Source organism: Salmo salar, chromosome 20 (genome assembly GCF_965601325.2).
Source record: "Salmo salar chromosome 20, fSalSal1, whole genome shotgun sequence".
Classification (NCBI taxonomy): domain Eukaryota; kingdom Metazoa; phylum Chordata; class Actinopteri; order Salmoniformes; family Salmonidae; genus Salmo; species Salmo salar.
Genome location: NC_138310.1, coordinates 20,242,520 through 20,257,901, shown reverse-complemented (window position 1 = coordinate 20,257,901; position 15,382 = coordinate 20,242,520). Strand labels below are relative to the sequence as shown.

The 15,382-nt window shown below is 44.0% G+C and overlaps 1 protein-coding gene across 4 annotated transcripts in view; it reads left to right on the top strand.

Annotated features, from left to right (window-relative positions):
- LOC106579932 (lysine-specific demethylase 2B) overlaps positions 1-15,382 on the top strand; it is an 18,927-nt gene extending 3,545 nt beyond the window's left edge. Inside the window, exons 1-10 of one of the 4 annotated variants that reach the window (XM_082966281.1) lie at positions 7,061-7,210; positions 8,854-9,078; positions 9,566-9,709; positions 10,506-10,594; positions 11,017-11,308; positions 11,484-12,277; positions 12,426-12,589; positions 12,726-12,887; positions 13,135-13,353; positions 13,616-15,382. In XM_082966281.1, coding sequence (XP_082822407.1) covers positions 8,884-9,078; positions 9,566-9,709; positions 10,506-10,594; positions 11,017-11,308; positions 11,484-12,277; positions 12,426-12,589; positions 12,726-12,887; positions 13,135-13,353; positions 13,616-13,797 — 2,241 coding nt within the window. In that variant the 5' untranslated portion in view covers positions 7,061-7,210; positions 8,854-8,883 and the 3' untranslated portion in view covers positions 13,798-15,382. Of the gene's footprint in view, positions 1-7,060; positions 7,211-8,853; positions 9,079-9,565; positions 9,710-10,505; positions 10,595-11,016; positions 11,309-11,483; positions 12,278-12,425; positions 12,590-12,725; positions 12,888-13,134; positions 13,354-13,615 lie in introns of those variants that run through there. The other 3 variants (XM_082966280.1, XM_082966279.1, XM_082966278.1) reach the window with 3 other exon arrangements.

Below are 15,382 nucleotides of genomic sequence, written 5' to 3'. Positions count from 1 at the left end.
CATCTCCAGCGCCACGCCAACATTAACATATGTGATGTAGTAAAAAAGATAAGAGGAAGATAAGTGTTTCCAATGGCAATGCCTACTTATAATTGGTTAAAATCACATGATGCCCACCGACATCATTGGAAACATTTCTCTTCCATCTTTTTTTAACACAAACAGAAACGCACCATTTTCACATTGTTGATTTTGGGGTGGTGCTGAAGATGATGAATATGAAGTAGAACAATTTTGACATTTCCCTTTAAACACACACACCCACTCACACAGTCATTGTTCATGAAGGAGATGATTTCAATCTTATTCTTTTGGCACAGTTGTAGAGATGTCATAGACTTTCCTCCCCTTTGTGTGGTGTGGCGTCCTGGGTTCCACTGGAGCTAGGCAGATGGTGAACCATGTGACTTCCTACCATAGCACTGATATCCACAGTGAAACTGTGAGTCAGAGGGCCTTACTCAGATCAGGCCCCCATCTAGGCCTAGTGTTTGAGGGCCTCAACAAACCTACCTAACATTCCTAGCACATTAGTCAGCCAAGTTACAGTAAGTGCTGGTCAGTTGTTTTGTTTCTGTTCCTTGTCTGGAACTATTAAAGGTCAAGACTGTAGACAAACACATTAGTCTTCATACTTTTGACTAGATTCTGTAATATTTCATACCAGCGAGACCACTTTGGTTAAAAATACTATAAAAATGTCTTAAAGGCCAAATGCAATAAAATAATTATGTTATTTTGTTTCTTGAATTAGTGGTCAAAAGGAAACAAAAATAGCTTCTTAGCCAAGAGCAATTTCTCAAGCAAGAATTTTGCTAGGACTGTCTAGCAGTGGTCTGAGTGAGGGGCCTAATTGGATGCGCCTAACAAGAGGGATCTGTAACCTGAAAACTAGAAAACTAGCTGTTATTAGCAGAGAGGAATGAAACTCTTTAATTAAACCTTCAGTCTAAGCTGGTGGGTGGGGGGGTCAACTAAGCTTTATGGAACTGTTGTAAGATGTTTATACCAATGATAATTTAGCTAATTGATTTATAATTTTAATTCTCCATGATATAAAAAAAAATATATATATATATTTGATTAATATTATTTTGGAAAGTATTCAGACTCGTTGACTTTTTCCACATTTTGTTACATTAGACTTATTCTAAAATTGATTTAACAAAAATTCCTCAATTTATACACAATACCCCATAAAGCGAGAACAGGTTTTCACACATTTTTGCAAATGTATTAAAAATAAACAGAAATGCCTTATCTACATAAGTATTCAGACCCTTTGCTATGAGACTCAACATTGAGCTCAGGTGCATCCTGTTTCCATTGATTATCCTTCAGATTTTTCTACAACTTGATTGGAGTCCACCTGATTTGGAAAGGCACAAACCTGTCTATAGTTGGTACCACAGTTGTTAGTGCATGTCAGAGCAAAAACCAAGCCATGAGGTCAAAGGAATTGTCCGTAGAGCTCAGAGACAGGATTGTGTTGAGGCACAGATCTGGGGAAGGGTACCAAAAAAAATCTGCACCATTGAAGGTCCCCAAGAACACAGTGACCTCCATCATTCTTAAATGGAAGAAGTTTGGAACCACTAAGACTCTTCCTAGAGCTGGCCACCCGGCCAAACTGAGAAATCAGGGGAGAAGGGCAACACCCACCCGTAGCACGCGCTCCAGCAGGTATATTGCACTGGTCATCCCCAAAGCCAACACTTCCTTTAGCCGCCTTTCCTTCCAGTTCTCTGCTGCCAATGACTGGAATGAATTGCAAAAATCAATGAAGCTGGAGACTTATATCTCCCTCACTAACTTTAAGCATCAGCTGTCAGGGCAGCTTACTAATCACTGTACCTGTACACAGCCAATCTGTAAATAGCACACCTGATCCCCATATTATTACTTACTTGGGTGCAAAAGAGCAAGAGGATATGGACCCATGCCAAATCTTTTTAGTTTCCTGAGGGGAACAGGCTTTGTCGTGCCCTCTTCACGACTGTCTTGGTGTGTTTGGACCATACTAGTTTGTTGTTGATGTGGACACCAAGGAACTTGAAGCTCTCAACCTGCTCCACTACAGCCCCGTCGATGAGAATGGGGGCGTGCTCGGTCCTCCTTTTCCTGTAGTCCACAATAATCTCCTTAGTCTTGGTTACGTTGAGGGACAGGTTGTTATTCTGGCACCACCCGGCCAGGTCTCTGACCTCCTCCCTATAGGCTGTCTCGTCGTTGTCGGTGATCAGGCCTACCACTGTTGTGTCGTCTGCAAACTTAATGATGGTGTTGGAGTCGTGCCTGGCCATACAGTCGTGGGTGAACAGGGAGTACAGAAGGGGACTGAGCACGCACCCCTGGGGGGCTCCAGTGTTGAGGATCAGCGTGGCAGATGTGTTGCTACCTACCCTCACCACCTGGGGGTGGCCCTTCAGGAAGTCCAGGATCCAGTTGCAGAGGGAGGTGTTTAGTCCCAGGATCCTTAGCTTAGTGATGAGCTTTGTGGGTACTATGGTGTTGAACACTGAGCTGTAGTCAATGAATAGCATTCTCACATAGGTGTTCCTTTTGTCCAGGTGGGAAAGGGCAGTGTGGAGTGCAATAGAGATTGCATCATCTGTGGATCGGTTTGGGCGGTGTGCAAATTGGAGTGGGTCTAGGGTTTCTGGGATAATGGGGTTGATGTGAGCCATTACCGGCCTTTCAAAGCACTTCGTGGCTACGGACGTGAATGCTACGGGTCTGTAGTCATTTAGGCGGGTTGCCTTTGTGTTCTTGGGCACAGGGACTATGGTGGTCTGCTTGAAACATGTTGGTATTACAGACTCAATCAGGGACATGTTTAAAATGTCAGTGAAGACACCTGCCAGTTGGTCAGCACATGCCCGGAGCACACGTCCTGGTAATCCGTCTGGCCCCGCAGCCTTGTGTATGTTGACCTGTTTTAAAGGTCATACTCACGTCGGCTGCGGAGAGCGTGATCACACAGTCGTCCGGAACAGCTGATGCTCTCGTGCATGCCTCAGTGTTGCTTGCCTTGAAGAGGGCATAGAAGGGATTTAGCTCGTCTGGTAGGCTCGTGTCACTGGGCAGCTCGCGGTTGTGCTTCCCTTTGTAGTCTGTAATAGTTTGCAAGCCCTGCCACAAGACGAGCGTCGGAGCCGGTGTAGTATGATTCTTTCTTTGCCCTGTATTGACGCTTTGCCTATTTGATGGTTCGTCGCAGGGCATAGCAGTATTTCTTGTAAGCTTCCGGGTTAGAGTCCCACACCTTGAAAGCGGGAGCTCTACCCTTTAGCTCAGTGCGAATGTTGCCTGTAATCCATGGATTCTGGTTGGGGGTATGTACAGTGGGGGGAAAAGGTATTTGATCCCCTGCTGATTTTGTACGTTTGCCCACTGATAAAGAAAGGATCAGTCTATAATTTTAATGGTAGGTTTATTTGAACAGTGAGAGACAGAATAACAACAAAAATATCCAGAAAAACGCATGTCAAAAATGTTATAAATTGATTTGCATTTTAATGAGGGAAATAAGTATTTGACCCCCTCTGAATCAGAAAGGTTTCTGGCTCCCAGGTGTCTTTTATACAGGTAACGAGCTGAGATTAGGAGCACACTCTTAAAGGGAGTGCTCCTAACTGCAGCTTGTTACCTGTAAAAAAGACACCTGTCCACAGAAGCAATCAATCAATCAGATTCCAAACTCTCCACCATGGCCAAGACCAAAGAGCTGTCCAAGGATGTCAGGGACAAGATTGTAGACCTACACATGGCTGGAATGGGCTACAAGACCATCGCCAAGCAGCTTGGTGAGAAGGTGACAACATTTGGTGCAATTATTCGCAAATGGAAGAAACACAAAAGAACTGTCAATATCCCTCGGCTTGGGGCTCCATGCAAGATCTCACCTCGTGGGGTTGCAATGATCATGAGAACGGTGAGGAATCATCCCAGAACTACACGGGAGGATCTTGTCAATGATCTCAAGGCAGCTGGGACCATGGTCACCAAGAAAACAATTGGTAACACACTACGCCGTGAAGGACTGAAATCCTGCAGCGCCCGCAAGGTCCCCCTGCTCAAGAATACATATACATGCCCGTCTGAAGTTTGCCAATGAACATCTGAATGATTCAGAGGACAACTGGGTGAAAGTGTTGTGGTCAGATGAGACCAAAATGGAGCTCTTTGGCATCAACTCAACTCGCCGTGTTTGGAGGAGGAGGAATGCTGCCTATGACCCCAAGAACACCATCTCCACCGTCAAACATGGAGGTGGAAACATTATGCTTTGGGGGTGTTTTTCTGCTAAGGGGACAGGACAACTTCACCGCATCAAAGGGACGATGGACGGGGCCATGTAGCGTCAAATCTTGGGTGAGAACCTCCTTCCCTCAGCCAGGGCATTGAAAATGGGTCGTGGATGGGTATTCCAGCATGACAATGACCCAAAACACACAGCCAAGGCAACAAAGGAGTGGCTCAAGAAGAAGCACTTTAAGGTCCTGGAGTGGCCTAGCCAGTCTCCAGACCTTAATCCCATTTGAAAATCTGTGGAGGGAGCTGAAGGTTCGAGTTGCCAAACGTCAGCCTCAACCTTAATGACTTGAAGAAGATCTGCAAAGAGGAGTGGGACAAAATCCCTCCTGAGATGTGTGCAAACCTGGTGGCCAACGACAAGAAACGTCTGACCTCTGTGATTGCCAAAAAGGGTTTTGCCACCAAGTACTAAGTCATGTTTTGCAGAGGGGTCAAATACTTATTTCCCTCATTAAAATGCAAATCATTTTATAACATTTTTGACATGCGTTTTTCTGGATTTTTTTGTTGTTATTCTGTCTCTCACTGTTCAAATAAACCTACCATTAAAATTATAGACTGATCATTTCTTTGTAAGTGGGCAAACGTACAAAATCAGCAGGGGATCAAATACTTTTTTCCCCCCACTGTATGTACAGTCACTGTGGGGACGAAGTCCTCGATGCACTTATTGATAAAGCCAGTGACCCCCCCCCCCCAACCCCTCTTTTACGCTGCTGCTACTCTCTGTTTATCACATATGCATAGTCACTTTAACTATACATTCATGTACATACTACCTCAATTGGGCTGACCAACCAGTGCTCCCACACATTGGCTAACCGGGCTATCTGCATTGTGTCCCACCCACCACCCTCCAACCCCTCTCTTACGCTACTCTCTGTTCATCATATATGCATAGTCACTTTAACCATATCTACATGTACATACTACTTCAATCAGCCTGACTAACCGGTGTCTGTATATAGCCTCGCTACTCTATATAGTCTGTCTTTTTACTATTATTTTATTTTCATTACTTACCCATTGTTCACCTAATACATTTTTTGCACTATTGGTTAGAGCCTGTAAGTAAGCATTTCACTGTAAGGTCTGCACCTGTTGTATTCGGTGACAAATAAACGTTGATTTTATTTATTTCAGCTTTTATTTCTTTCGTCACATTCCCAGTGGTTCAGAAGTTTACGTACTAATTGAGTGTATTTGGTAGCATTGCCTTGAAATTGTTTAACTTGGGTCAAATGTTTCGGGTAGCCTTCCACATGCTTCCCACAATAAATTGGGTGAATTTTGGCCCATTCCTCCTGACAGACCTGAGTCAGGTTCACACACGGTTTTTCAGTTCTGACAACAAATTTTCTATAGGGTTGAGGTCAGGGCTTTGAGATGGCCACTCCAATAAGGACTTTGTTGTCCTTAAGCCATTTTCCCACAACTTTGGAAGTATGCTTGGGGTCATTGTCCATTTGGAAGACCCATTTGCGACCAAGCTTTAACTTCCTGACTGATGTCCTGATGTTGCTTCAATATATCCACATACTTTTGCTTTCCTCATGATGTCATCTATTGTTAAGTGCACCAATCCCTCCGAATCTGGGTTTAGCGGATGCTAGGAGAACGCTACCTGCCCGACTGCATAATGTCAACTGTAAAGTTTGGTGGAGGAATAATGGTCTGGAGCTGTTTTTTCATGGTTCCTGCTAGACCCCTTAGTTCCAGTAAAGGGAAATCTTAACGCTACAGCATACAATGACATTCTAGACAATTATGTGCTTCCAACATCTAGTGGAAAGCCTTCCCAGAAGAGTGGAGGCTGTTCTAGCAGCAAAGGGTGGCCCAACTTCATATTAATGCCCATGATTTTGGAATGAGATGTTCGACAAGCAGGTGTCCACATACCTTTGGCAATTGTGTGTGTGTGTGTGTGTGTGTGTGTGTGTGTGTGTGTGTGTGTGTGTGTGTGTGTCATAAACACAGCAAAATCACGCTGGGGATTGCACTAGGTCGTTAAAGATTACACTTGTGTTTCTTGGAAAAGGGTCAAATGAGAAGGAGAATAACTTGGCTCATTGAATACCAGTTTCCCTGACTCATGGATGTGTCATCCAGAGAGGATCCCTCGTCATTTAGCCACACTATATGCTGCTTTCTCTTGAAATTCTGAGGTTTTACTTAACATGGCTTATATAGACCTTACTTAACATGGTTTATATAGACCTTACTCAGCCACTTGTTAGGTAAGACTCATTTTATTTGTTTTAACCAAGACAAACTCATGCCCCCTTGGTAGAACAGAATTGTGAAGAACGTTGTTTATTTACGTCAAACACAGACTTTGTCAAGCATTTTGTCATGCTGCACACATCGCTTGAATATTTGGAGTGAGAGTATCAGATACTTTACTCAAGGACTCTGTCAGGGTGAAGATGAGGGTGTCCCAGGGGAGAAGAGGTAATGCAGCACACATGGGATTCTAGTGGGCCTACACGCTGATCCTGTCGGTCTATTAGTGCCTTTTGATGTTTAGGATCTGTTGTGTTACCATTTTGTGGAGTTCTGTTCCTAGAACAGATCATTTTGAGAGACCTTTGAAGTTCAAGACAATGCCAGGAATATGTTGCAATCGCACTTGAATGTTGTGCAATGCTGATAGTCACAGCGTTTTTCTGATGTCTTCACGTATACTTATTGGTCAATCATATTTATTCTGAAAAGCATTGTAGTCTGTGTTTCCCAATCCCTGTTAGATGTTGCGTCGTCAACAACGGTATACGTTTGAGAATCTCGGTTTGGATCTGGAAATATGCTTGAGGAGGGCCGAAGATGAAATGTCATCAAAACAACTCTCTCTCCAAACCTGAAGAAAAGCTTCCTGATAAAGAATCTTCTTGTGGTATGTCTCCCGTCCCCGGTGAAATGCTATTTTGGTATTCATGAAGGAACACTTTGTTCTCAATGACCCTGTTTGTTGTTTTTCTCTCTCTCTTTAAGCCCTCAGCAAGAATTCCATCTGCTTTTATAAAACGGAGGTTTTTGCCCTTATTAGCCAGGATAGTCTAGGAGGATGATTATGTAAAGGGCTGTGACGTGTTTAGTTCAGGGGGTGGACGTTTTTCACTGTTGTGGATTCATCCTTAGTTGAGGAGCATTGCTAGGTGGTAAGATGTTTTTGGTGAACCTGTGTATGTTGCTGTCTTGTGATTCATGTTTATTTTCATTGATGGACTTACTGGCTAATACAGTGGCAGATATTTTTGGGGCCATAAATACACAAGCGTGCAGTGTTGACGTGCTTGCTTAAGCCTAACAGGAGTGTGATAGCCTTCTGATTTTTCAGTGCTTGATAATAGATTGTGGTTGTTCTGGATTTCTGCAGTCAACTGTCCTCCCATCCCTCCCTGTGCCTTGAAGTTCTTGTTACTGAGCTTGTGCTATTTCATTATTTGTTCTCTAATTGAAGATCATTGATTCATGTCATTAAGAGTCATGTTCTGTATGTTCAACAGAATATATTTCCTCCAAACCTCTAGATGAAACTTATCTGGTGTCTATTGAGTTTAAAGCTGTCATATTTTTGACACCATGCAATTTGTACTTTTTTTTTATTTTTTATGTATTTTGTGTATGTTGTTTAAATGTTGTATAGGCCTTATAGATGAGCTGTGCTGGTCACTGATGTCCTTTGCAGGAGATAGTAGGCAGGACACCATGCTCGACTGGGACTGCGGGCTCTTTGTGGCAACCAGCAGATTCTACTTGAGGTGTATTTCTATTCTGTTTAGTTTCCCTTCAGGGATCACTATAGGTCCATATCCATCACTCCCGCAGCTATAGCCTGCCAGGGAAGGAGAATGCTCCTTTCTTAGGATCTACCTGCTATTTCACTCATCGATCACACAACAAAGTGTTTTTCGTGCCAGTAAGAACAGCCACCAGGGGAATGAATAACCCAATCTACAGCACATTCATCTCTAACTTTTTTCCCAGCATATCTCCCATGGCCTCAAGATGTGTACTTTACTGCTGCAAGAGGAGTCATGAAAATGATCGATTTCAAAGTGATCCTAACCCCCCCCCTTCCCGTTAAAGTACAGTATGTCTCTGCTAGTTTCCACCTTCTCTCATTATTCTATTCCTATGGTTAGGAAAAGCAGGGGGACTGTGTTTCCAAGGAAACACTCGCCTCTGCAGCACAAAAATGCTTCTCAGTAATTGCATAGGGAATCTCTCATTTGGATGGTTTTATTGTTCTGGTGGCTCTAGGCTTGGGTGAAGAGCATTGGGAGAATCTTTTTGTTGTTGGGGGGGACAAACACTGATTTACGGATTTGGCATTGTCATTTAGAAACGTTTGTGGCTCACAGCCGGTGGCCTCTGTGCTGCTGTCTCACTAGCTTTATGAATGTCAGAATTAGACCATACAGTACTAGATGTTTTGTGTCCAGTAATGAAGTCGAAGGTAGTTTACTGTCTTAGGCAACGGTGTCCATTAAATTGCCCACCTCAACTTGAATTGTATAATGTTTCTCTCTGCAGCAGCATGCAGCCAACCGGCCAAAGCCCAAGATGGGGACGTCAGCAGCGGTCAAGCTGCCGTCCAATCGCAGTGCGTCTGGCGCCAGACGCAGGAGAACACGCTGCCGAAAGTGTGAGGCGTGCCTCCGAACCGAGTGTGGAGACTGTCACTTCTGTAAAGACATGAAGAAGTTTGGAGGACCAGGGCGCATGAAGCAGTCCTGTATCATGAGGCAGTGCATTGCAGTGAGTAAAGCCAAAGAAACCACACAGGCTTTTCATTATTCATACTATTTAGCAGAGCGTTCAGTTAGCCAATATTGTCTTATTCAATGATGCAGTGCTGTGCCACATGCAAAGACTGTGCATTTGACATACAAACCATAATGAGAGGTTCAGGGTTTAAAACAAGGGTCAGCGTACGAGAACCAACCAGAAGTACAATGATACAGAGCGAGACATCAGGAAGTGAGTGCTAACATTTTTTATTTGGCACAGTATGACTCATTCATGTGTCAATGGTCTCTAGATTCTGTTGAGTCCAATGAGTGGATATTTGTCTACGGCTTGGCGTCGTCGCCAGTGTCTGTTAATGATTCTCCTAAAACAGGAAACATAGAATGACCAGTTGCAGCTTATGAACACCATTTCCAAATTGTATTGCACACTGGCATAGTAGACCCAATGTGTCTGACTCAATGACTTTCACTGAATGTGTGTTTGTCCCTTGCAGCCTGTCCTGCCCCACACAGCTGTGTGTGTTGTGTGTGGAGAAGCAGGTAAGGAGGACTCCCTGGAGGAAGAGGAGGACAGGTTCAACATCATGCTCATGGAGTGCTCCATCTGCAGTGAGATTGTTCACCCCAACTGCTTAAAGGTGAGCTAGGATGAGCATGTCAAGTCATGACTGAACACCAGGCCAAGCCTCCACTTGATGAGTTTGATGATGACTCATTTGTGTGAGTGAGATTCACCTGAATGTTTTAAATGCTTTGTGACTCAAATGAGGGCAATACTGTATCCTGGAATGTTTGCTGCTGTACCAGTGGTAGGTGATTCACTGTGTTTGACTTTCAGAGAGTTTTACAAGGCAGCTTGAGGCGTTGGTGTGGTGGGGACTTCCTGTTGTTGTTTGACACTGACTGAACCAGCTCATCAATTTCCTTCCTCCAGATTGATTTACAGAAGGCTAATATAGTCTCTGGGAAGGAGAAGTGTCCAGCTGAAATCACATGGCATAAGAATACAACTTTGCAGTGTTGTTGACATTGCCGGGTCGAGCCGGATGCAAATAAAATGCAAAGTGACTCATACACTCTTAGGAACCATTCTGCCAAACCATAGCATGATCTTGCTCAAACCTGTTCAAATGAAGGGAAGTTGTGACTGCCTTTGGTATTCCATGCACATAATACTCTAAAGTGATAGGTAAAGTATTCCTGAAGAATATACATTTTTCATTTTGATAATAGGAATTTGTGTGAAGGTCTTTATCAGATGTTAGACGTTGTCCAGAGATTCTCACCTGAAGTGTTTTTCACTGCCTCACGTTAAGTGGACACAGTCATGCTTTCAGTTCCTGTTTTCTCTCTGTGGTGAAAACATTGTGCTTTAGTCTTGAACCCCCTGTCTGCCCTTCTTGTCAACTAGCTCTTTTACTTCATGGTTTTCAGGTTAAAGATGCCTCTGGCGTGGTGAATGATGAACTTCCCAACTGTTGGGAATGTCCCAAATGCAACTACGCTGGGAAAACAGGAAAAGTGAGTACCTATAAGAATTCCTCATTTATCCTCAAGTATGTGCAGAAATATAAAATGTACATGTTACTGGGTATATTACTGATTTCAGTTGCCACAACATATTTTGTAGTCTGGTGTTGGATTTGCATTGACTTAAATAAACAGGGCTGTGAACTTTGGAAAACTTTCCCCAAAGAGTTAAATTCTTTCAAGTGTGAGGCATTTCATAATGCCTTTACTTTGTGGTTTTCACTTCCTGTTCATTTACTTACTGTGCTACTTACCAATGCCCTTTCTGTTACAGGGGAAACCAACACCTAATTCTCTAGAAGTGGTAGTCAGTCTATCGACTTTAACTCTTGTGAAACAGTAGCTCAGTTTGGTGACCAACGTTGTGATAAGCAAAAGGTATAAAGTTGTCTCCTGTTTTTGCCACCTTTTTGGTCTGCAAGCAAAAAAGGGGACCAGGGTTCAAGTACGCGTCCAACCTCCCTGGCTCTCTGCTGAGGGAGCAGAAGGTGGTCAAGGATGAGGGCGAGTCTACGTCTACAGTCAAGAGGAAGCCTGAGAGGGATGAGACTCCCAGACACAGACCTGAGGAATGGGAGGCCCTTCACAGACAACCCCCTGTCCTGTCCCCCAGCACCCTGCCTCGGCCCAGACCTGAGGACAAACTGAGGAAGAAGAGAAAGCTCTTCGACGATGACTACGAAGAGGACTTTGATGTGAGGAAGAAGGTAGAGATACTCCGATTTCATCATGTGGTTTGTGTTTGTTAGTATAACGTTACACTCTCACTATGGGTGGCAATTTTCATGCTATGCCAAGCAACTCCTTTTGTTAAACGTCTGGATGTGCTCTGGTATACATAGTTGAACATACTCTCTAACTAAACCTTCCTATCTCCCACAGGGAAAGTCAGATGGACATCTGTTCCTTAATCAGATCAAGACTGAAGAGGAGGAGGTGGATGAAGAGGAGAAGGCCTCTCTGTACCGGCGAGGCCTGGAGAGGAGAGGGCGTTTAGGAGATACCGAGGAGGAGGACGGGGATGACGAGGACACAAAGACGAGCCTGCCCAGGCCTCCTCTTAAAGCTCCTGTTCTAGACAGTGACCAGTCTCACTGCAGCTCTCCATGGGCTGGCCCCAGTAGCGAGGGGGGCAGTGAACCCCAGGAGAAGGGCCCACGTCCCAAAGCGTGCCGCAAACGCCGATTACCAAACAAAGAGCTGAGCAAAGAGCTGAGCAAAGCACTGAACCAGGAGATCCAGAAGACCGAGGACTGCCTTGCCAATGAGAACCGCCAGCCCCTGAAGGTGGAGCCAGAGAGTGAGAATGAAGAGCCAAAGAGGAGCTTCCGCAATGGCAGTGACCTAGGAGGAGAGCGGCCACACCACTGGACCAAGGAAATGAACGGCACTCCCTGGGAGCTGCGCCACTTCTACCCCAGCCAAATCACTCCTCTGGGCTTCAACAGGAGCTCCCCTGGCACCCGGCCCCTGCCCCCACGCTCCCCACCCAAGTGTGTCCAAATGGAGCGCCACGTAATCCGGCCGCCCCCCATCAGCCCCCCGCCGGACAGACTGCCCCTGGTGGATGGGAAAACCCACGCGGTGCAGCGAGAGGTCTGGGTGAAGATCTTCGGACACGTCACACACAAGGAGCTGTGTGTCTGCATGCGTGTCTGCAAGACATGGAACCGATGGTGAGAGCTCCATTCTACTCAAACTGTGTTACTTCACATCGCAGGCCTTTTAAAAACATTAAACACTTGGTATATCTGAATCTAAGGATCTAAAACCTTCATCTGTCCATTACAAATAGTGAGTCTCCATTGTCTCTATCTCTGACAGGTGCTGTGATAAAAGACTGTGGACCATAATCGATCTGAACCGCTGTAAATCTATCACTCCCCTTATGCTGAGTGGCATCATCCGCAGACAGCCCCTCTCACTGGACCTCAGCTGGACCAACATCTCCAAGAAGCAACTAAGCTGGCTTATAAACCGCTTACCAGGTATGTACCATGGCCATGTCACACTGATCTATGGGAGAGAAATATGGTTTGGGTCGAGATTAGAGACTGTCCACCCCTCTGTGTATCTATCTCGGCGTTCAAAACTCTTCTGACACTACTCCACTCTGTCCTGCAGGTCTGCGCGTGTTGCTGCTCTCAGGTTGCTCGTGGGTGGCTGTGTCTGCCCTCTGCACCTCTAGCTGCCCTCTGCTGCGCACCCTCGATGTGCAGTGGGTGGAGGGGCTCAAAGATGCCCAGATGAGGGACCTGCTCTCGCCTCCGACCGACAACAGACCAGGTAACCACTGGCAACAGGAGGGGGGAGTTATATGAAATTGACGCGGCTACGTTATAACTGTGGTTATCCTGGGTGTGACAGGACTGTGAGGCTCCTCTTTTTAAAACCCATTAGGAAGAAAATGTGAGGGGATCTTTAGATAGTTCACGTGTGTTTATTTAAAGGACCAAAATGAAGGCCATTACTCGCCATGTTTGACTGCGAGACAGGAAATCACTCATATTTTATTCCTCCTCTCCACCCTCAGGCCAGTTGGACAACCGTTGTAAGCTGAGGAACGTTGTGGACTTGCGTCTGGCCGGACTGGACGTCACAGACGCCTCTCTGCGTCTGATTATCAGACATATGCCGGTACTTTCACAACTGGACCTGAGCTACTGCAACCACGTCAACGACCAGTCGGTCAACCTGCTGACGGCCGCAGGGACCACAACCAGAGATTCCCTCACAGAGATCAACCTATCAGGTAGGAACCCTCAGCCAGTCAGTATGAGCAATAGGGGCGAAGACAACAGCACAGAGGCTGTTTTTAGTTACTCTGCTATTTCACTTCTTATAATGTCTGTTAATATTAGAGGGTATAAAAGAGGTATTTATTCTTAATATAAAATCGAGATAACAGTTTAAGAGTTTAACTGTAGTCTTTGTTGCATTTTAGCGTACATAATGTTCAATCCGGCTCTGTACACGTTTCCTCATGCCTGGCTGTTTTTGTCTCCCCCCTCCAGTTTGTAATAGGGTGACAGACCATTCCCTTACCTTCTTCAAGCGCTGTGGGAGCATCTGTCACATTGACCTACGCTACTGCAAACAGGTGACCAAGACGGCCTGTGAACAGTTCATAGCAGAGATGTCTGTAAGTGTACAGTTTGGCCTCAAAGAGGACAAATTACTGCAGAAACTCGGCTAGTTCATTGAGGGACACTGACACAGGCCAAAATGTACACAGCATAACAACTACGTTTTGCAGTAAATGGAGCAAGACAAGGTTTCCCCCATCAAGCCTGGACTGGTTGGTTTTGTATGTTTATTTCCTCTTCATTGGTGAATATACCGTGTTAGATTTCTGACCGAACAATGTCACATGAGTTGATGACAGAAGCAGAGGTGTGTAAATGGACTGGGCAGATTTTTTTGCATCAATCTTTCTGGATGTTGTAGAATCGTTGTGCTGAAAGGGGAAGATGTAAAGCTACTGGACAGGACATGGTGAAGGAAAACCGCCCGCATGAGTGTGTCTTTTTGTGTTTGTAAAACATTTTTTAAAGGTTTGTTATATTGAATTGTTCTATTATTTAGGTTTGTTTTATACAACAATTCACGCATTGGGCGAATCATTTTTAAGTTTAGGTGAAAGTTTATGTATGCAGTACCAGATACACTCCAGATTTCAACCTATGAACAGACCCCAGATGACATGTCATAGAACTGAATATTGACCTATAGATCTTTTATATCAGTTTGCCTTGACACCGATGGTAATATATCTTTTTGGATGCTGTGTTTTACCTGATATCATGTGCCAATTTCTGAAGTTGACATTACCGTTTAACGGTAGTTACTGACTTGGACTGGATTTACTTTACATAAGACATGAAAATAAGACCATGATAAAATACATGTTATAAAAGTCTAAAGCTGCAATATGTAACTTTTGGGGTGACCTGACCAATTTCACATAGAAATGTGAGTTATAGACCTGTCATTGAAAGCAAGTCTAAGAAGCGGTAGATCAGTTCTTTCTATGCTTCCCGTTCTTAAATTTCGTTTTTGTCTTTTTGCTTTCGGTTTTGTGCACCACCCTTAAACAGCTGAAAATACAATATTTTTGGTTATGTAAAATATATTTCAGTGGTTTAGATGGTATTCTACACTATACTTGCTTATTTTGTCACAAACAAAAATTTGGGTGAACTATTAGAATTTTTGCAACCAGGAAATGCCGGGGCGATTTCGGCATCTTTAAATAAATGTTGCACAAGTGGTTAAATTAATACAGCTTGAAATTAATCAGTCAATCAATATTGACATAAGGAAAGTTAGTCGTGTATTTTCAAAATTTCTGTGATACCTGTTGAAATTGGTATGAAACAGGAAAATGCTATCTCGTGTTTCACGTTTTAGCAAGAGCCCATAATGTGTGTAAAGTAATTGAATCATTTTTCACCCATACATACAATAAGTGGCCTCCACAGACTTGGTGTTACAGTAAGTTTTTTTTTAAAGAGCATTTGCTTGTGCAATCATTAATTCCAAGATTGACAGATCTACTCATTATTTTAAATGTTCTTTATTTATATTTGAGTAATCATCCATAATCATATCTGTGGTTTTGTGCAAATAATATAATTGTCATTATTTATGTGTTGTGATTGTGGCATACAATGTCAAGTGAATTTTGTTGGCCACACAGATGCACATGATGTAGTTTTATATTTGTAAATCTAAAACCAAGTGCTATGATTGTCATTAAAAGTATATTTCTCTGTATAAAA